This window comes from Phocoena phocoena, chromosome 16, assembly GCF_963924675.1.
Source record: "Phocoena phocoena chromosome 16, mPhoPho1.1, whole genome shotgun sequence".
Lineage (NCBI taxonomy): Eukaryota > Metazoa > Chordata > Mammalia > Artiodactyla > Phocoenidae > Phocoena > Phocoena phocoena.
In genome coordinates this window covers 71,208,095-71,229,858 of record NC_089234.1, presented here as the reverse complement: position 1 = coordinate 71,229,858, position 21,764 = coordinate 71,208,095, and the positions used below count along the sequence as shown (strand labels likewise).

The following is a 21,764-nucleotide window of genomic DNA, read 5'->3' as shown; positions in this document are numbered from 1 at the left end:
AGCAGAAGTGTTCATATTACCTCATCCTCTTGATCTGACTCTGTCTCCTTTTGGTTCCAAGATGCATTGCAGAGACAAGGAATATTATAATGGACAGCAGGGAAAAGAATATCAGGATATGAAAAGGACTGAGTAGGGAGCACAAAATGCAAGCTGCTTTAGAAAGCAAAGCAAACCAAAAGAAGCCAACAAAAAATATCAAAGCTATACATCCATGGCAAATTAATGTGTGACATTATTTGAAAACAAACAAAATCTATGAACTACCAGCAGAAGCAGAAGCAATAAACAGAGGACTCCATCGTACAAACCATAAGAATCTGACACCACAGTCACAAGACTTAGTCAGTCTACACAAAGAGACTAATAAAACTTGAGTTTCAAGAGCTTTAATCATGTTACAAAGCATTCCTTAATTGCATACCAAGGGCCCACTTCTTCAAGGCCAGGGAAAGAAAGTTAAAATAAACCAGTATTAAAAGATACCTTTTTATGTGCGGGCAGAGTGATGTTTAAGTTGCAAACAGCTGTTTGAGGCAGTCCTTTTGTTGTCTTTGGTTCTTTCAGAAAAGACAGACGACCACAGGGCTCTTGGCTGGTGTCTCTAATCTAGAAGAATTTAGGTAGTTGACAGTTATAGAAAGAGACCCTTTTCTGAGGATGGCCCATCTGCACAAGAGTTAAGCGTGTTTGTTTTATGGAGCCCTTCGAGAACCAGGAATAGTAAAGGGAAAAGGTGATAATGATTACATGTCAGCCGACATGGTCACATTTAAACTTGGCAAGATTTAGAATGCCCAATTCCTAGTCTAAACACAGGAATGTTATGTCTGCTGGTCTCATCCTGACAATCCAGTGTATAGTCTGAGTTATATGTATTTTCTTCCTGTCTAATAATTGCTTTTTTTTCAAAGCCTCAGTGTTAGCAACCATAACAGCAGCAAATAGTAATAACAATAAAACAATTCTCCTTTGTCCTCTGGTTCTCTGAGGAGGAAGATGGTCTCTCCAGAATGTCCCCGGGTTCCACCAGAAATAAAGATGAAACTTGAACAATCAATTTGGATTTCATCCATTATTTGATTACGGAGCAGTCCAGATATGATGCATTTTGTTATTCTAGATTGCTTGGTCTCACAAACATTTGCCTACATATAAATGATCATTTAGCTGTTTAAAAGGTAGAGACTCTTTTTACTAATTATAAAGCCTTCCTGGCTCTAAAGTACACTCAGGTAGAACTAGGACAAAAATCTGACTTTGTTCCTATGAATTTAAGTTTGGTGGGATATTTCCAACTGAATAAATCATTAGAATCTTTTTTATTCTTTAAGAGCATTTAAAAAAAAATCCACAGAGTCTCTCTTGAAGGTGATTTACCTTGATGGAAAATGGCAGTCTATTTTCTTTGAAAGCATAAAAGTTAAAAACAAGTTGCTGTCCTCCTTTGGTAAGTGCGGCCAGGTTTCCATAACAATCAACATAAATAGGCTTTCCTTCCAGAACCTTTTGGAGTAAAAGAAATACATAATTTAATGGTAAATGGAAAGAATTCTGAGATTTTAAGTCATATAACCTTAAAAGACCGACATGTTTCTATGTCACATTTGTCTTGTAATTGGTAAATTACTTCTGGTGGTGCTATTTGCCACAAAAATAACTCTGTCGGTTCACAATTAGTAACTGCGATTGGAAACTGCAACATGGACATGTACAAGACAGAATTATAGCTTTATTTCTCTTCTACCAAATATAAATATAGATTTATTTCTATTCTACCAACTTTAAACATATTTGAGAAAGTGCCTGATATCAACCACTTACTTACCCATAGAGTTTGAAAGTTTTTTTGGACTCTTAGATACTTATCCAGTGATTGAAAAAGGAAAATCATGGTGATGTGTCTAGACAGTGAACGTGAAAATAACTCAAGTGGCCACAGGAAAATCGCAACCATGACCTAGATTCGTTGGTACTACATTTTAACCAACTAAGATAACCTCGAAGACATTTAAAATCATTTGAGAGTGAATCTGCATCACATTTTAAAACAAAAACTAAAATCAATAATGTATTTGATATTTATAGTACATGCTGTATTAGGACCTCAAAAGAAAACTCAATGTCTGGAGAATGTAACTGTTTACAGCACTTGCTGTAAACAAGGTACCTCAATATCTTTGCTTCTTGCAACTTCCTCAAAATTCTCTTGCTGCTCTAAAGTTTTGTCCACTTTATCATCTGTCATGCAGAAACATCGCAGAGACGATTCTACAGGATCATTCATTTTGGCAAAAACAACAAACTTGGCCATATACGGAACACATATTAATTCTCTGTACAGTTGTGTGGCTAACCCCACAGTTTCTAAAACTTGATGGCAGTCTGCAAGCCAAAATCTGAGGGAGACAAAAACAAAATATCAAAAGTATAAAAATAAGGAGATTTCAAAGCCAAATCACCATTAAAACAGAGAGTATATAAAGGAACTAAACCAAAACATTAACTTGTTCATTTGAACAAACAGCAAAGATATTTACTCTGTTTCTCAAATACAGAAACCCTACATTTATTATTTGTTATGCTTTTGCTAAGAAAATGCTAAGGATTTTTCTCCTCTATTTTCTTTTCCATAAAATTCTTTTTCCCCTCTTACACATACCCATGGCAAGCCTTCCTTTCTACTCCTGCTTCAGAGTTTATTACTTCACCTTTGGAAGGAACAAGAATTTTATGGGGGAAAATGGGAGAGAAAGGAAGATCCTATCTGTTTTTACGAATTGCTAAGAAGCAAGTTTACTACCTTATAGGCTCCCTGTGAGAACCGGATAAAATGACATCCAAGTGAATTTAAAATTTCTGAGTTAGGCCCAACTTCACCATCAGCATTTTACAGAACAATCACACTGGTATTAAGCACAACAATTTTTACTTTCCAAAAGGTAATAAAAAGAATTCCTAGTACTTTTTGGAATCCTTTTATTTCCATACCTGGCAGAAACATTGGTTGTAAAAGAGACACAATCCTTTATAAACGTCAAAGGAGTAGTTCCTGTGATGTCTTCCCACTGAGCAGGCGATGTGCCCCCTGAGAGAACAACACCAGATATGTGACTTTATTATGGGAGATGATCCTTGTAAAATTTTTAACGTCATCCTGTTCTTTCTGTATAGCCAGTAACTCGCAAAACTTCAGCACTTTCATTAATGACACGTACGAAAGATAGTTCTCCTCTCTCCTCTCTTTCATACTTTTACCAGCCTATGGTAATATTAGGTTAGGAAAAAAATCACCTTTCTGTTTGCCTGCATACTAATGAATGGCTTAAACTTGGGGCACACAAGTTTAAGCCATTCATTTTAAGCCACAATTTACATGTGCAAAGATCTGTTGTTGCAGATAGTATAATTCTTTTATTTTTTATTTATTATAATATTATTTTTTATTTTGGCGGTACGCGGGCCTCCCACTGCTGTGGCCTCTCCCGTTGCAGAGCACAGGCTCTGGATGCGCAGGCTCAGCGGCCATGGCTCACGGGCCCAGCCGCTCCGCGGCATGTGGGATCCTCCCGGACCGGGGCACGAACCCGTGTCCCCTGCATCGGCAGGCGGACACTCAACCACTGCGCCACCAGGGAAGCCCATTCTTTTATTTTTTTAAAAAGTCAAGAACTATCAGGAACGTTAAAATGAAAGTCATTTTATACTTCCTGAATCATTTAACTTTCCAGGCTAAAAGGGGAACCAGCCATTAAAATTACTCTTTAGAAAAAACACACAAACAGGAAAACCTATCTTTAAGTTATAAACTCATCTCAGGTTAATCAAATGATGAATTAGCTCTGGACTCTGGGTGCTTATCACAAAATGTGTTCACCTAAGTCCTGCATATTTAGTCTATTGGATTACATTTGTGAATAGAGTAGGTGAGAAGAATCATATACTCACTTGGCTCTTCCCTACTCCTGGCCCTCTGTGGGAGCCTCTGTTTCCCCCAAAGTCCATCCAATTTCCCATAGCCTAAAGGGTGGTGCTAGGTCTGTTACCTCAGTCACCGAGAGATTACCTAGATGCTCCAGTAGATTCAATAATACCTCAATACCTTAAAAAAGCACTACTATTAACACTAAACTTAATAGGAAAAATGATACCACTGAAAAATGTCATGCTATCAGCATCTTAAAGAAATAATTACAGGGATAATAGAGATGAGATGATGGACAAGTAAAATGCTTTATTCTTTTTTTTTTCTACGCTTACAATGTTGGCAGGGATGTTCAGAGGTTTTCCATCTTTGTACAGAATCATTGCGAATGCCATAGCATTAATAGCAAAAACAGCAACAACTTAACCAAACCTGTGATGCTACAGAGAAGGCGCAGATTGGGTGTGGTGTCTCCCTTGTACCCATTGGAGACACCTTCTCCGGAGGCCGGGGGCACTGGAATGGTCATTGTGATAGGCTTATGGAATTTCCTTCTTCTGGGTTCCACAGTGACAATTGGGCTAAACGTTGCTTTGTTTCCAAGGATCTTTTTCACAGTTTCATCTGGAACAGGCTGGGCCTAGAGACGAGAGAAAGGACCTTACGTGAAAGTGGACATTTTGCTCTTATCAGAAAGTGGACTTTTTAACTGAGGAGAAAAAAACCAAAAACAACCACCCAAAAAATGTCTTTCTTCTGCTATTAACATTCTTGTGTATGCCTTCTGATGGCCACATGTATGGGTTTCTGGTAGTTATATATCTAAGAGCCAAATTGCTATCTGGTACACATACGACCACCATTACGACGTAATTGCCAAAATGTTTTCCAAAATGCTCGTTGCGGTACCAGTTTTTATTCTCATCAGCAGATGTGAGTGTCCTAGTTGTTCTACGTATTTGCCAACACTTGGTAGTTTCAGTCTTTTTTTATGTTAGATATTTTATTGAGTCAAGTTTAACATTTTAATATGTTTATCGGTATTTGGAAATGGAAGAGAACATAACTTTCCAGAAATTTTGTTATTTTAAAGAAATCTTTTTAAAAATTTTATGGGGCAAAAAATAGTCGTTCTTTTTCATCCTTTCTCACTATTTCAGAAAGGCATAAAGCAAAAACAAAAACAACCTAACACTGTAGCAGGGCCTACAGCTAGAGTATGTCCCCAGTAGAACACAGACGGCATGGGCTTGCATGAAAGAGACAGGATGTCAGATCTCACGGCAGAGAAACCTCTCAGTCTAATCCAACGGACAACAAATATTGAGTCCAGTAGTTTTCAAATCTATGCAGGGCGTTCAGTAAAACATTACAAAGGCAACTTGTACCCTCAATTTTTATTGAGGTTTCTAGAGTTAAGTAACAAAAAGGCGTACAAGATTTCAAAGGATATCAGTTCTAGTCTAACAATTCTTTTCATTTCTTTGCAATTTGGTAGAATATTCAATGTGGGAGACAGTTGCAGGGAACTTCATACTACTGAAATGTAAGGTGGTATCTTTAGCTCCAAATGTTTACTGAACTTTCAGTTAAACTATTAATTACTATATTAAGTTAACAACACAAATTAAGTTATTTCAGGTTATTTTCTTTATTCAATAAGAAAAAAAAGTACTGGTTAAGTTCTAACAGAAATGAATAAATGGAAGAAAGACCATTCTTGCCAAGATTTTCAGCCAGCTTTCCAAACCAAAACAAGTTCCAACTGGTTTGGTTAAAACCCAGCATTTATGATTTACTTGAACTAAAATCTAAAAGCTTGCAAGTTTCACTATTATAGATTTTTATGATGTGGCATATTATAAACCAAATCAAATATACTTTGTTTCTTTAATGGTATATGTGCTGTTTGGTGCTTTGTTGCTCCACATACTGAGACCAATAACCTATGGTTAAAAAATGATTTTTCATCAGAAACCAAGTGATACATCTAAACAGAAAAACCCTAAAATATGTACCTTTTTTTTATAAGCCAGTAGGCTAACTTTATATGTAATACTTTTAATTTAAAACAGGTTAATGATTCCCCAAATGGCCCAAATGCTTCGATTAGCAATATATCATAAGGATGAGTCATGACAACAGTTTTCAGAGCAGAACATGCTCACATGCTCTCTCCATGTACCAAGGAGAACAACTTTTTGTGAACATTACCTGGAGGCCCACTCGAATTCTTTTGGTTAAAGCACCCTCTGGGAAAGAAGCTTGGACGAGGGGCACGGTGGTACTGCTCAGAATGCCACCTTCAGGACCAATCTGATTGCTTTCCTGCTTAATCCGTGAAACCACTGCGAAGTACTGGGGGAAATCCTTAGTGATAATCCTGCAGATACGCTTTTTCCCTAACTCTTCTGGGCTGTCAAGTTCTGAAAAGAAAAATGAATGAAAAAGCCATGAGAATAAGCCTATCTACCCAATACCTTGAGACAAACTGATGTATAATATTGACAGTTAAAATTATTTAGATTCAGTAGTACAAACAGTTTTATGATAAAGAGAAAACTATAGTGACCTTAAAATAATACCAAGCTTTGCAAAAATATTATAAAGCTATTCATGCACAGTATTTGTAGAAAAATATTTCTACTGAAGAGGAATAAACATTTCCAAAGACTGGCATTTTACCACATATGGACAAATTTCTACTCTTCAAGAAGGGATACCTTAATTCTGTGCTTCTTTACAATAACCTGCCCTCAAGATGCCCAAAGTAAGAATGAGTCAGAAAAAAGTAAGGCCTCATAAGAAAGTAAGGAAAAAAAAAAGAAGAAAGTAAGCACTTCAGTATGTGTGAAAGGCTCTAGAACTTTATTTGAAAACCTCTTTAAAATATTTTAAAATTACCCAAATGATTTGTATCATCATCGCCAATTTCTGTCTGCTCATCAATGGCCCTCATACATCAAGCTCAACCTATTTACAAGTGGACACATCTTCTTCCCTTCTGTCCACCTGCAGACCTACTTTTTGCCTTGTAGTCCTAACTCTGGTCGATTTATTTTACACTTTGCCCAGTCCTCCAGTCCAATAGCTTTGACTGACTGGCTTTACACTTCGCATCCAAAGGTCAAAGTCCCGTTGATTCTGTCTTGGAAAGGGCTTGCTCTCCTGCCACCCCTTGTTCAGATGCCGTTTCGACTTGCGTAGATTACCGGCACCACCGCTTAGCCGTCTCCCTGTCACTCGCCTCCCCTTTGCTCCAGTCTACCTCCCGTGGTGCAGCCAGATGGGTTTCTTTCAAAAGCCCAGCTTTATGCAGAATTCTGGTAGGTTTAATTGAAATAAACCATTAAAAAAAATCGTATGCAATAATATTTGAGAGTAACCAAGAGTATTTTGGAAAAGTAGATTTGTGAGGGGGAATTTATAAGATTTGAAAACTTAACCTAGAAGTATCACAATAAAACAGATATAGAGAGAAATATAAGAAATAGATAATAATAGACAAATAGGTCAGGGGGACAGAAACAGAGAATCAAGAAATAGATTCAACTTTATCAGGACTTCTCTGGTGGCACAGTGGTTAAGAATCCGCCTGCCAGTGCAGGGGACATGGGTTCGAGCCCTGGTCTGGGATGATCCCACAGGCCGTGGAGCAACTAAGCCCGTGTGCCACAACTGCTGAGCCTGCGCTCTAGAGCCCGCGAGCCACAACTGCTGAAGCCCGTGCGCCTAGAGCCCGTGCTCCACAACGAGAAGCAAGTGCACTGCAATGAAGAGTAGCCCCTGCTCACCGCAACTACAGAGACGCCCACGAAGACCCAACATGCCCAAAATAAATAAATTTTTAAAAAGAGATTCAACTTTATATATGTGTATACATAAACACATATACATACATATAGTATATGTGTAAGTCATATATATCTACTTTTATATATATATTATGTATTTAGCATATTTAAATCAAAGTCATATTTAAACTTCAGTTCAGTGGGGGAAAGATGGTTTATTTAAAGGACAGTGTTAACATAATCGAACATCTGTGTGGAAGAACAAAGCTAAATCACTATATATCTTATCATATATTAATACAAATTCCAGCTGGACAAGAGACTTAACTACTTAAAAAATTATCAAAAAAATCAAGAGAATACCTTTTAGCCTTCAACAGGAGAAACTTTCCTACTCAAAACGGGATACCCAGAGGCCTAAAAGTCAGTTCTGACTATATAAAAATGTAAAGCTTTCTATGACAAGAATAATAAACTTGAATGACAAAAGGTAGACTGGGAAAGGTAATAGCCACACATGACAAATGAAGAACTGATATGCTCAATATCAATGGCAGCTACAAGTTGATAAGATGACAGAGAAGCCAATGGAAACTAGCAAAATGTTATAAACAGGCGATTCAGAAAACGGCCAATAAACTTTATGTTACAATATTCAAACTCGGTAATTTACGTGGAAATACCAATTCCAACAAGATACAATCTCCTGCTACACCCACCTCCTGGTAAGATTAAAGACCAATATCTTGTCGAGAGAAAACTGGGGGAAAACAGATGCTTTTAGTCATTGCTGGTGGGTGTGAATGGCAATAATCTTTTGACAGTGTAACTGGGCATCTTCTATTCAAAACGAAAACGCATCTACCCTTGGACCCAGCAATCCCATTCTCTGACGTCTTTCTTACAAAAGCACAGGCAAAGCGGCATTGCTTGTAATGACTAAAGCTTGGAAGAGCCTGCGTGCCCATCAGTAAGGGCTTGGTTAGATAGGTCACGGTTCATCCACACTCGCGGCACTCCTGCAACGAGTGAAGAGGAGGATTCAGGTTCGTCCATTTACCAAATATTTACTGAGGACCCACTATGTGCAGGCACTCGTCTAGTCACCAGGGATACAGCAGAGAGCAAACTAAAGTCACCGCTCACAGGGAGATTACATTCTAATGGGGGGAAGGGGGGAAGGGCACACACCACTGAGCACATAGGAAGAAAAAAGAAAATCAAGGGGTGGAAATAGAATGTGACGGGGGGTGGGGGTGGGGAAGGTCAGGAAACACCTCTCTGAGGAGGTGACAGGAGAGGTGAGCTCGGAGGGAGGGAGGGAGCCAGGCAGGTAGTGGTTGATATGTATAAAGTCAGGAAGGAAGCAGCAGGCAGAGCAACGTGCACAGTATGATCCTTTTTAGAGGAAAAGTGTAATCTGTATGTTTGTATATATATATATTTTTTAATTAATTTATTTATTTAGGCTGCGTTGGGTCTTCGTTGCTGCGCACAGGCTTTCTCTAGTTGCGGCGAGCGGGGGCTACTCTTCGTTGCGGTGCGCAGGCTTCTCATTGTGGTGGCTTCTCTTGTTGTGGAGCACGGGCTCTAGGCACTCAGGCTTCAGTAGTTGTGGCACGCGGGCTCAGTAGTTGTGGCACGCAGGCTCTAGAGTGCAGGCTCAGTAGTTGTGGCACACGGGCTTAGTTGCTCCGCGGCATGTGGGATCTTCCAGGACCAGGGCTCGAACTCGTGTCCCCAGCATTGGCAGGTGGATTCTTAACCACTGCACCACCAGGGAAGTCCCTGGTTGTATGTTTTTATAAGACAAATTTGCAGACGAAACCTTCTACGCTATTAACACTGGCAACTGGAGTTGGAGGTGAGAATAGGGTGGGAAATAAGATAGCATTCATTACCTTTGGGTTTACGTAGCTGGGGTGGTTTTAGTTGCTACAAAACAAAGGGGAGATTGCCACACTTCAAGGAGGGGTGTTGGTTTTACTTTTGTTGTTTGCTACTCACAGAAGCCTCTTTTCATTCCTCTGATACCTACAGCACATGCCTACCATCCCTCCACTACGAACACGTTTGCCGCCTCTGTTAGACACAGGGCTGAGATAGCGGCATATTCCACACAGAAATGTGCAGAATGGTAAAATGGATGGTTAGCTAATTGGATCAGAGACATCTTCTCATTTTACAGATTAACCACCACCAAATTAATTGTCAACTAGGAGAGAAACAGGGTTCACCCCAGATCAAAAACGGAACTGGAATCTTGGTCCTTTTTGTTTTCTAACCATCTCCTTCCCCCCTGCTCTGTCAAAACCTAAATACTGAGTCTCTAGTGAAGGAAAAGAAAACAAAGGTAAAGAATTTTAAAAAAACCAAAAAAGCTAGTATAGAAAAACAGGAAGAAATCAAAGTTTGCTCAGGAAAATATTCTGGGGAAGTTTTCACCTATTCACCAATTGATAAAGAATAAAAGTTTTCCATACAGAGCAGGTATATTTCCTTTCCCATGATTTGGCTTATTTTAAAAAGTCCGGGGCTTCCCTGGTGGCGCAGTGGTTGAGAATCTGCCTGCCAGTGCAGGGGACACGGGTTCGAGCCCTGGTCTGGGAAGATCCCACATGCCGCGGAGCAACTAGGCCCGTGAACCACAACTACTGAGCCTGCGTGTCTGGAGCCTGTGCTCCGCAACAAGAGAGGCCGCGACAGTGAGAGGCCCGCGCACCGCGATGAAGAGTGGCCCCCGCTCGCCGCAACTAGAGAAAGCCCTTGCTCAGGAACGAAGACAGCCAAAAATAAACAAATAAAACAACACAGCCAAAAATAAATAAATAAAATTTTAAATGTAGTGTCAAATCAGTTTATTAAAAAAAAAAAAGTCTGGATTTCCGGAGTTCATAACTCATGCTGCAACTGAAAAAGTTCTGATAATTTGTTTAAATTGCTGTGCAACTCATCACCATCCGCTGAGTAGATACTTTTTTAATTTCAGCTGCAAACCTGTGATTATGTTCTCCTTTAGAAAAGACTTAGGACTCCACACAGTGCAAGCAGTTTACATGGACTCTGCCGTGAAAGTACACCCTTCAAACAAGACAGATTTCCTAACTCTGCCTGTAACAAGCATGTATCCTGTGAGTATTAGGTCTACTCAAGATTATTCTGGACCTACCGGTGGGAGTGAGGCATCTTTCGGAGGAATTGTGATAACGTGCACTTCTCAGCTGCTTGTGTGTGTGTTTGGGTGTGCGCACATACATCTGTGCGGAGTTAAGGTAGAGACGGAGGTATCACCCCTGGAAACTAATAGCAGTGGATTGGGAAGAGCTACACTTGGCGCACAGAGGTCGCTTGACCACACTTATGCCATCTTACCTTGGATGAAGCATTAAGGCCACCCCAAACAGAAGGTGAGGGGGTACCCCTCAGATGCAGCAGATGAGTGGTAAATGGAGAAACTCAGATTTCTGACGTCTTTCAGGATTTGCCAGTGACTCAGGGACCCTCTGTGTTGTACTCTATTTTGAAGCTTTTAGCAGTTCCTCTGTCACCATTAAAACTTGCATAATTATTGACCTTCAATGTGTATTTTAACGGGTACTTTAAAGATAAGGCTTAACCTAATGGAATAACTAACGTGTGGATAAAAGGCGTTGGCGTCTCCACGCCCCATTTTTTTTTTTTTTTTTTTTGCTGTACACGGGCCTCTCACTGTTGTGGCCTCTCCCTTTGCGGGGCACAGGCTCCAGATGCACAGGCTCAGCAGCCATGGCTCACGGGCCCAGCCACTCTGCGGCATGTGGGATCTTCCCGGACCGGGGCACAAACCCGTGTCCCCTGCATCGGCAGGCGGACTCTCAACCACTGCACCACCAGGGAAGCCCTCCACGCCCCATTTTTTAAGTAGAATCATACACCTTCTTGAATTACTCATATTCCCAGGCCTCTGCATGATGAAATGGAGAAAAGGTATCTTCCCTTAACCAGATTACATTCTGTATATATGTCTACTCAAAATCTTTTTAACTTTTTTCCTCTGAGAAGAAAAGTTAATAGAAGTATAAAAATACTAATACTGGTTTATAATCTTTTCAAGAGCTACAGTTGAAGGCTGGGCCATTACACTCTAGGATATCTGCACAAGTAAGAAAGTAAATGATGTGGATAAGTAGGTGAACGTGAGGAGGGAAGAGGAAGAGGTGAAACCAGTAAAGTCACTGCAGCATGCGTACGGCCTGGGCGCCTGCCACAAGATTTTACTGGCTATCGTAGGACAGAGGTTAGATAAATTATGATATATTCATACTATGGTATACTGTGCTGTATTGCTATTTGTAAGCTAAAAAGGCATATTAAAAAAAGTCAGATTTCCAGGCAAAAAGGAATGAAGTCTGATCATGTAAAAATGAACAACGCCACTGTTCTGTCCAGGACTGTATTTAATCGGAGTTTAAAATGGTCTATTACTTCGACCAGAGAAGCAGGAAGATATTACCAAGAATCTTTGCTTTGTTCCCACCCTTTACATACAGAGATAAACTCAACCAAGTAATGTGCACCACAAACATGGTGCCTGGATCATATTCCTACCCACAGAGAACCTAGCTCCCAGAGGAGTGTGCCCCAGACTGGCCAGATCAGAAGCAACACCGGTGCTACCTATTTAAAGCAGAGATTCCTAGGCTTCTCTCATGGAGATTCTGAGTTGGTAGGCCAGGGGTGGAGCCTGAAATTTCCATACTCAACTCAGGTGACTTTATGACTTGACACATTTGAGAAGCGAGGTCTTAGTAGACTCTCTCCCTGTAACTGTCCTTAAAAATCCAGAACCCAAATTATTAAAAATATGACAACAGGATTCCATGAAAAACAACTCAAGGATGTTTCAGTATGAGAAGAGGAGCTTATGGGGCAACAATAAATATCTACTAGCTTAAAATAGTTTTATTTTTAAAAGGATATACTAAACCACTCCATAGCTATAGAATTAAAGGAGGCAAGGGCATAAAAAAATATTAAGAGCTTTTTAACTTTCAGGGTGATTCATAATGCCTAGCCTATGAAAGAACCCTGGATCCCTCTCTTCCTTTTTAATTTGTTACTAGCAAAGTTGCCTCTCTCTCTCTCTCTCTCTCTCTCTCTCTCTCTCTCACACACACACACACACACACACACACACACACATCACAGGGAAAAGAGAGAGGTGAGTTCTGAAATAGGTTTGGCCAGGAAGAAGGTTAAAATTTACACTTACTGCATGTCTACTTTGTGGCGGGTCAATTACTCTTTTGCCCACATAGCATTTTGGTAAAGTAAGTGTCTGAAATTCAGAGAGGTTAAGTGACTTACCCAAACTGACTTAGCTGGTCTGCTTTAGAGCTGAGATTAGAACCTAAGACCAGGCTGGGGGAACGGATGAAATCACACAGACGTGGACTCCAACCACCATTTAACACAGTGTCTTTGCAGACTAGCTGGCACGTGTGTAGTGGTTGATAAACGGATGAGTAATGGACGGATGTGCAAACACCCTGGTCCAAAAGGTGACATGACTTCGTACTGGCCCACTCCAGGGGCACAGAGCTCTCGTGATAGTGGCACTTTCTGCTGCATAAGACATGGAAGCTAATGTTCTGCAGCATTCTTGCCTCGCTGATGAATGATAAGTTTCTTAAGTACCTTGTAACTCCTTTAGTTCATTTGTAAAAGCTGGGACAGCATTCTCTGTAACAGGTTTTGCAACAGAGCAAGAAGGATCATAAAATGCTTTGCAAATATGAATGGGTGTGAAGGTCATAATACAATGAATCCTAAATAACACGACTGAAATCATGTTCCCACAAAATGAGTTTTTCTTAAAAGCATTCAAATGATCACACCGATTAGTTCTGCCTCACTCTTACATGCACTAAATGTCTTGATAACATGGTCCAATGGAGCCATGACTCTCTTTCCTGTATGGAATTTGTTTTCTGAAGGCTGTACGTGATCTGGTCAGGTTTCAGTGTGAACAGTCTATAGAAGGAATACAACCTGGAGTTTTCACAAAGGACGATTTCTTTTCTTTTCTTTTTTTTTTTTTTGCGGTACACAGGCCTCTCACTGTTGTGGCCTCTCCCGTTGCGGAGCACAGGCTCCGGACACGCAGGCTCAGTGGCCGTGGCTCACGGGCCCAGCCGCTCTGTGGCATGTGGGATCTTCCCGGACCGGGGCACGAACCCGCGTCCCCTGCATCGGCAGGCGGACTCTCAACCACTGTGCCACCAGGGAAGCCCAGGATGATCTCTTTATCTAGGGTTTCATTTCTGGTCATGTGAATGTTCTCTCGGCTTGTTCTTCTACGAATGGAGTATTTGATACTGAGCGGTGGGAAAAAACGGGAGTCTTAGAATGTCAGAATTCAAAACGGCATGCTAGCTAGTATGGGTCTGTGGAAAGTCTTTGTAGACAGGTACCTTCGGTTCAAATCCAGTTCTCAAACCAGTGAGCTTGGATCTTGGAGGAGTTCCTTAACGCTGAGCCCTATGTAAACTCGTTTATAAGATCAGGATAAGAAAAGTTACCTCTGGGGTGGATTTGACAAATAAATGATACAAATCCGCCAGCACAGATCTGTTGACATAATAATTTAGATTACGTATTCTTTCCAAGGTCATACGACCCTGGAGATAGAGGAGAGCCATAGAGCCAGTCTGTGGCAGATCTAAGGTTGGACTGTTTTGTTTTGTTTTTTTTTTAAATCACACTGTCTCTGTTTTGCATCTCTACAGGTATATAAATCGGAACTGCTATCATTTTAATTTCATTCAGTTTTTAAGGGAAAATATCACCAATCATAGAAAATTAAGTAGCAGATAAATTGGGGGAAATGAAGGCAATAAAAGATAAATTTATAATATTTAACTCTGGCTGTAGAATATGTGGAACAACAGAACAGTTGTAATATATTCACTGAAATATTTCAGAAAATTATAGACATTCATAATTCCATTCTTTGGAATTAAAGTTCAGCTCCACCAAAAATGCAACTTTTGGAACGAGCCCACCCTTGGATGTTACAGGAAAAAACCCTCAAATGATATACTTGACCCTCCTTCCTCAACATAAACACAGTAGGAAACTTTTCAATTTTTACTTTGAAATAATTAGATTCATGGAAAGTTGCAAAGACAGTACAGAAAGGTCCCATCATTTTAGTAATTTAACTCATATTCTTATTGAATTCTGGCATCTGCTATATGTGTGTCTGGATCAGCATTATTTTACATCTTTAACTACCCAAGGTAGGGACCTTCTTTGTTATTCAGATTTGCACAAGTAACTGAGTGCTAATGTTGCAGAATGTCTGGAAACAATGATATACCTGTTTGTTTTTCCCTCCAGTTTTTGCAATCCGTATAATTGCTGACAATCATATATCTTAAAGTTATTTTTAGAAAACTAATTCCTAATCATTATGTGCCCTTCCCCGGCTTCCCAGACCTCCTCTCCCCATTTGTTTGTGGCATCTGTTCTTTTAGAAAGTTGCTTCCTGTCTTGGGTATGGGTCACTGAATTACTGAGGAAATGTATTTCCAAGAGTGGCAGCACATGCCTGGATACAACTCATTCATTTCTTCATTTCTCCAACAAATTATGACGAAGTGACAACACTGCTAAGGGCTGTTACATTCATTGGGCATAAGGACTGTCACCAGTCAGAGCCGTTCCTTGCCCTCATGGACTTTACAGTCCACTAAGGAAGGGAGCAAAGTTCAAAACTGCTTGTTACAGAAGAAGACAGGTCAGGTGCGATAGAAGTATTTACCAAGTGTATCTAACTTAGACTGGGGTTTAGGGAAGGCTTCCTGGAAACAGAGAAGTGAGAGAGGGTGTGTTTGGCCATGCTGGAATAATCATTCTAAGGTTTTCCTCCATGATTGCAGAAGCCTTGTATTCTTTGCATCTGCTTCTCTCTGTTATTTTCCACAAAAATGTTCTTCCACATCTGCTTACTCTTCCACTTGTGCAAATGAAAAGGCTTTCAGGCAATTAGCCCCCTTACAAACTTTCTTCAACCCTTCGTTTAACCATCGGTACTATATCCAGACAAGGAACAATTTATATAATCCTATCTTCAAAATCCGGATCGTATATAATGTCTTAAAGCTAAACACCATCAATCCGTAACCCGGCATATGCAGCAAACACAGAAGTGCACTGAGCTCTAAGGGGCCTAGACCTGCCGTGTCTGGCACATCGGCCTCTATTCACATCGACACTAAAGGCGACGGAAGCTAACACCCGGTCTCTCAGACCCCTTCACTGTCCCTGGAGGGCACAGAGCCCTACTCTGTCTGACACATGGGACAGGGTGTCTCATGTCATTTTTTGACACACTAATGTTTCATAAAGACATGTAATTGCAAGAAGTACATTACACAGACATATATAAAACCTGGCATTATTAATCTTCATCTGCTTCGGTCCCGTTTTCATTTCCTGACTAGTAAGGCGTGAGGGAACTGTTCTGGCCCAGTTATGCACCTAGTGGGCATCGCTGAATCCACTTAAAAGTAAGTTTTCTGGCAGTGGACTGAAAGCAGATTAGCATCTTGTTATGGTTTAGTTAATAGTTTGGGGCTGTTTCGCTTTTTCTCTTTTTTTCTTACACCCCAACCACAGTCCTGATTTGGTTAAGTTCAATTTTTCCTTTTTCCTCCAGAATTTTTCAAAATTGTTAATCGATTTCCCCAACAGATGGTGCTGTGTACAACGTGAAACTACATATTTCACTTTTCAGTGCTCAACTACTTCTATGAGCAGTTCTTAAGATCTCTAAGGAGGAAGGATTCTTCTACTAGTAAATATCGTATTCTTTTCCATGCTGGCTTATCATAGGATATTGAATATGGTTCCATGTGCTATATAGTAGGACCTCATTGTTTATCTGTTCTATGTATAGTAGTTTGTATCTGCTAATCCCAAACTCCCCATCCAACCCTCCCCCGTCCCCGTTTCCGCCCCCCGCCCCGCCCCCGGCAGGCACAATTTTAAACATGTTGAATTGAACTTTGTGAGTTTAACTCAAGTAAGGTTTTAATTAAACTTACAAAGTGGATTCAATTTGGTGATTTTAAAGATGATGTCTTTGTGGGGAGCAGAATGAGTATTTTTTTGTTTTGCGATATCTTTCTCTCCTGAGAAAACACGAACGAACAAGTGCTAGAACAAGATCTATGTCTGCTGCCAAAGAGAAAAGTTGCTCCTGCCACATGATACCTCAGTGGTAACAACAGGTTCTTCACACCCAGACCAACTGTCCTCTGTGTCATTCTAGCCTGTTATTTCAGTAGAGCTGCTCTAACACACCTGCTTCATTAGCATAACCACTGATGCCTTTATCTCTGAGGTTGCTAGTGCCACAAATAACTCTTGATTCCACCCTATTCTGCAATGACAGTTTTTCCTGAATACATGCCATGTCCTTTGGAGTCATACAAGAACTAGGAGGGTACCTTGATTCATAATGGAAAATTTAAGGAGCAGCTGGCATTCATGTCACCTTTTGTTCCACACAAAGCATTCTCATAGGCATCCTTCATTTTAGAAGATACAGAGGCAAGGGAGTATCGTAGAAAAATGGCTAGATTTGGAGTCAGAAGTCTAGATCTGTCTGCTTACGATTTCCTGACTGGGTGGTAGTCATGGGGTAATCATCATCAACTGTGACCAGGGATTCCACTAGCCCTGGAGGTGTCCTCGTGGGATCTGGAAAAGCGTCCATGTGGAGTGGACACAGCCCTGTAGGCAACTAGAGAGTCGCTTTGAAAACATTAGATAAAGGTGCCCCTTTGTCCTGAAGGCCAGTGTCGGAGCAGATGGCTTGGAAAGTGGAAGAGGCAAGATGTCTGCCCCCCTCGCTCTCCTGCACAGCTGTACGTGGCAGCCGTGGCTATGGCTAACTTTGAGAGTGGTTCTCATGTGTCAGACATCATGCTGAGAAATTCACACATATTAGCTCATCTATTTCCCATTAGTTCTCTATGAGCTTAGAGAGATCAAGGGCTTTCTTGGAGTCGCACAGCTAGTAAGCTGTGGAGCCAGGATGGGAATTCCAGTCTGTGTGACATCCACAGGTCGTGATCCTCACGACCACACCACGTTGGGCAAACTATCCTCCTCCTTGGACTTGTCTTTCCCTGGAGTTACAATTTGTTTGTTTGTTTGTTTGTTTTTGGCGGTACACGGGACTCTCACTGCTGTGGCCTCTCCCGTTGCGGAGCACAGGCTCCGGACGCGCAGGCGCAGCGGCCGTGGCTCACGGGCCCAGCCGCTCCGCGGCATGTGGGATCTTCCCGGACCGGGGCACGAACCCGTGTCCCCTGCATCGGCAGGCGGACTCTCAACCACTGCGCCACCAGGGAAGCCCTGGAGTTACAATTTGATTGTGCACATGGAAAGGCTTTGCAAGTTTTAAAATACTATAGAACCATAATCTAATCTTTACAATTGTGTTGTTCAGTAAAAAAATCACTGATCAAAATACTGGCTAAGATGCTTTCTAAACACTTGGGTTTTAAGATGTTCAGAGAAGACGGTGCAACAGGACTAGTTATAAAAGTAGAATACAGATTACTTATAAAGTAATGAGTTCATTTATGGAAAAGAGGGTTAAAATGAGACATTTATAATAAGACAGGTATTATCAAGGGTCACTTGCCATAGATGGCAGATAAGGCTTAATTGTTATGAACTGGGTAAACTGATAGGGTAAATAAAATAATAGTGGAATGATTTATTCCTCTTTTTCTTTAAGGAATTCTTGAGTGATCTGGTCACTGGCTTATTTTATGTACTATTTTTATCTTGCTAATTAACAGCTATCCAGGGGCACAGAGTGGTGAGGGTAGAAATAACACGAAACCTCCTAAACCATGCTTATGCTTCTCTCCCCACAAGAAGTTTGACTAGTTGGACCTTGAAGGAAAAAGAAGGCTTGGATTTTTAGAGACAGATTGATTTTTATTTTTGCCTGTCTGCTTTTAGAGGAGGGATGTTCCAGTAAGAGCTAAGTTTCTCTGGGGACAGGACAAGAGTGGTGGTTAGTGGTGAGTGAGCTTGGCATGAAATCTGATTAATTGAGCTTCAGTTATAAAATGTGTGTCTTGATTCCTTCATTATCACTGCTTTTATAGATTTAATATGAAGAAAACCATGGTGCCTTGAAAATTTCATCCTCAGTTTCCCTTTTGTGGCCTCCAGTGCTTGAATCTTTAAACTTGGAAGTATTTGCATTTCCTTTTAATTGTCTAAAATGGAACCAAACTTTATCTGGTCTTAAAAACCGTAGCAAAGAAACTCTATCCACTATTCCCAAGATAACATGCAGAATCCAGGATAGGGCTAGATCATCATTTCTTTAAAACATCGGACAGATGCCCCTAGTGTGGCAGTGTCTGGGGCGTCATTTGTCTAAGCAAAGATAGGACTAACTTCCTATTTGAAAACTGGCTTATTAAAAACAAAATGAAAGAAAAATCAAAAACAAAACAACAACAAAAAAAACCCAAAATAAAGACATGTCAGTATGAAATCATGGAAATCCATTCCATAAATAAACCTTAAAATTAAAAAAAAAAAATCTGCCTGTGTCTGATACTATAATCTGCGCTCAAAAATGAAGAACATGTTATTAGAATCCGGTGTTTTTGTCAGAACTGCGGTGTCTAATGATTTGGCCACTGGCCACAGGTGACTATTTGAAATTAATTATACAAAATTAAAAATTACCTTCCTCGCTTGCACTAGTCACATTTCAAGTGCCCAAGAGTCTCCGGTGACTAGTGATGGCTGTTGGACCACACAGGTATGGAATATTTCCATCCCCATAGAAAGTGCTATTGAAAGGACAACACTCTCTTAGAATATTCAGTATTCTTCCTAAAACGTTAATGAAGTTTGGGGGAGAAGAAACAGACTAACAAGAGCTTTCTTCCAGACAGCTATATATAATTTTTTTAATTTGAATTTTATTTTATTCATTTATTTTTATACAGCAGGTTCTTATTAGTTATGTATTTTGTACATATTAGTGTATATATGTCAATCCCAATCTCCCAGTTCATCCCCCCACACCCCCCAGAGCTATATATTATCATAAGGTTCCTCCTTCTGCCTACTCTCCAGGATTGGGTGAGCGTCCGAATCAGCACTGTGCCCGATACTGGTGACTCAAAAGCGATTAAGACACGTACTCTGCCCTCAGCTACTTACAATATCAAGGTAGCTATTGGTTAAAAAAAAAAAAAAGAAATCCTTGTGGAGAGGATGCTGCATTAAAAAACTAGTAATCTACAATAGTATTTAAGAAATACTGGATACATGAAAATATCTTTATACCTTATTTTCCTTAAAACAGGAAAAAAAAAACTATCCTCTGGAAAACCCATTTATCTTATTCTCTCTATTTTTTATTCTCAATCACCCATATTCTTTTACTCTTTTCAAAATGCGAATTCAGTTCTTTCCCTTAGGATTTATTCATTTTAAAACTTTTGATTATGTTTTCTTATAAATTTCCTTATAGAAAACTATATTTCATGCTTTATAATAAATTAAGGTAATAACTATTAGAAATCTAAAATTGCCAATGAAAGTTCCCATCCATCAGAAATTATCTGAAGTTGTGAATGGTACGGGATATACATGTCAGTATTATGTATAAACATTTAATGTATACTCATAACATGTATAACATTTAAAATGACTCTTCTGGATCTTGAAATCTAGAGGTTTGTAGGAATTTTATCCTTTAGGTTTATTTTCTTCTCCACAGGACACATATTTCTGAAGTAAGTGGGATAGTTAAAAGTTTTTGAGAACAGGTAGAACGAGATTTCAGCCCCTGTGCTGCTACTGAGTTGGGGGTAACCTTTTGACTTGTTTGAACTTCAGTTCCCCCATCTATAAAGTGGGATTAAAACTACCTACTTCGCAGTACTATGCTTTCATTTAAAATTTCCATACATAGAGGTATTTATCAGTGCCTCACGAATGCTAGACTCTCAGCAATGATTAGGTTCCCCCTACCCTGCTGTAAAGACATCTTTAAATTCTTGGTTGGCTGTGATTCGCTGTGTCTTATACAATACCTTTGGCATGACAATTTTTTCTACGGAATGAATATAATAGTGGATATTTATCAAGGGCTTAGTTTGTAACAAGGGCTGTATCTGAAAAGCGCCTCACATAATGACTTTATTTCATCTCAACAGCAACCTTATGAAGTGAGGAAGGTAATCTCCACTTTATAGAAGTAACAGAGGCTCACGGGGATCCAAGAGCTCGTCCGAGGTCGTCCCTCAAACACCCTCGAGTCTGTCTAGCTCCTTTGTCCACACTTCACAACCAGTAGAGACTATGCTAGATGCATTCCAAAAGCTAGTGAGCTAAATGCTAAGAGAGTGAATTTTATGGTATGTGAATAATTTCTCCAGTAAAGCTGTTATATAAAACAGTTGCTGGGCTTCCCTGGTGGCGCAGTGGTTGAGAGTCCGCCTGCCAATGCAGGGGACATGGGTTCGAGCCCTGGTCTGGGAGATCCCACATGCCGCGGAGCAACTGGGCCGTGAGCCACAATTACTGAGCCTGCGCCGAGCCTGTGCTCCGCAACAAGAGAGGCCGCGATAGTGAGAGGCCCGCGCACCGCGCACCGCGATGAAGAGTGGCCCCCGCTTGCCACAACTAGAGAAAGCCCTCGCACAGAAGCAAAGACCCAACACAGCCATAAATAAATAAAATAAAAACAAAAACAAAAACAGTTGCTGGATTTGTAGTGATTAGCAAGTCAGTATAAAGATTAGCTTTATTTTATGATGAGCTCTCTCTCTCTCTCTCTTTTTTTTTTTCTTTACCTTTTTAAAGGAAAACGCTGCACCAAGTACCCACTCTCAAAACAAGTCTATTCCCAATATCTACCAAGAAAAACTGCTACGATTCTAAGGGTCAGACAGCCTGCAGAAGGTGTGTATGAGAGAGTGACATGCTCGCTATAGGCCAGTCTTACC

The 21,764-nt window shown here is 40.3% G+C and overlaps 1 protein-coding gene across 1 annotated transcript in view; it reads right to left on the bottom strand.

The window, feature by feature from the left end:
- The window catches only part of LOC136136057 (ankyrin-3-like), an 89,241-nt gene that overhangs the window by 36,932 nt on the left and 30,545 nt on the right, over positions 1–21,764 (bottom strand). Inside the window, 7 exon segments of the mRNA XM_065893928.1 lie at positions 487–609; positions 1,381–1,506; positions 2,171–2,399; positions 2,992–3,088; positions 4,358–4,565; positions 6,140–6,351; positions 17,380–17,466. Of these exon segments, the coding sequence (XP_065750000.1) occupies positions 487–609; positions 1,381–1,506; positions 2,171–2,399; positions 2,992–3,088; positions 4,358–4,565; positions 6,140–6,351; positions 17,380–17,466 (1,082 nt within the window).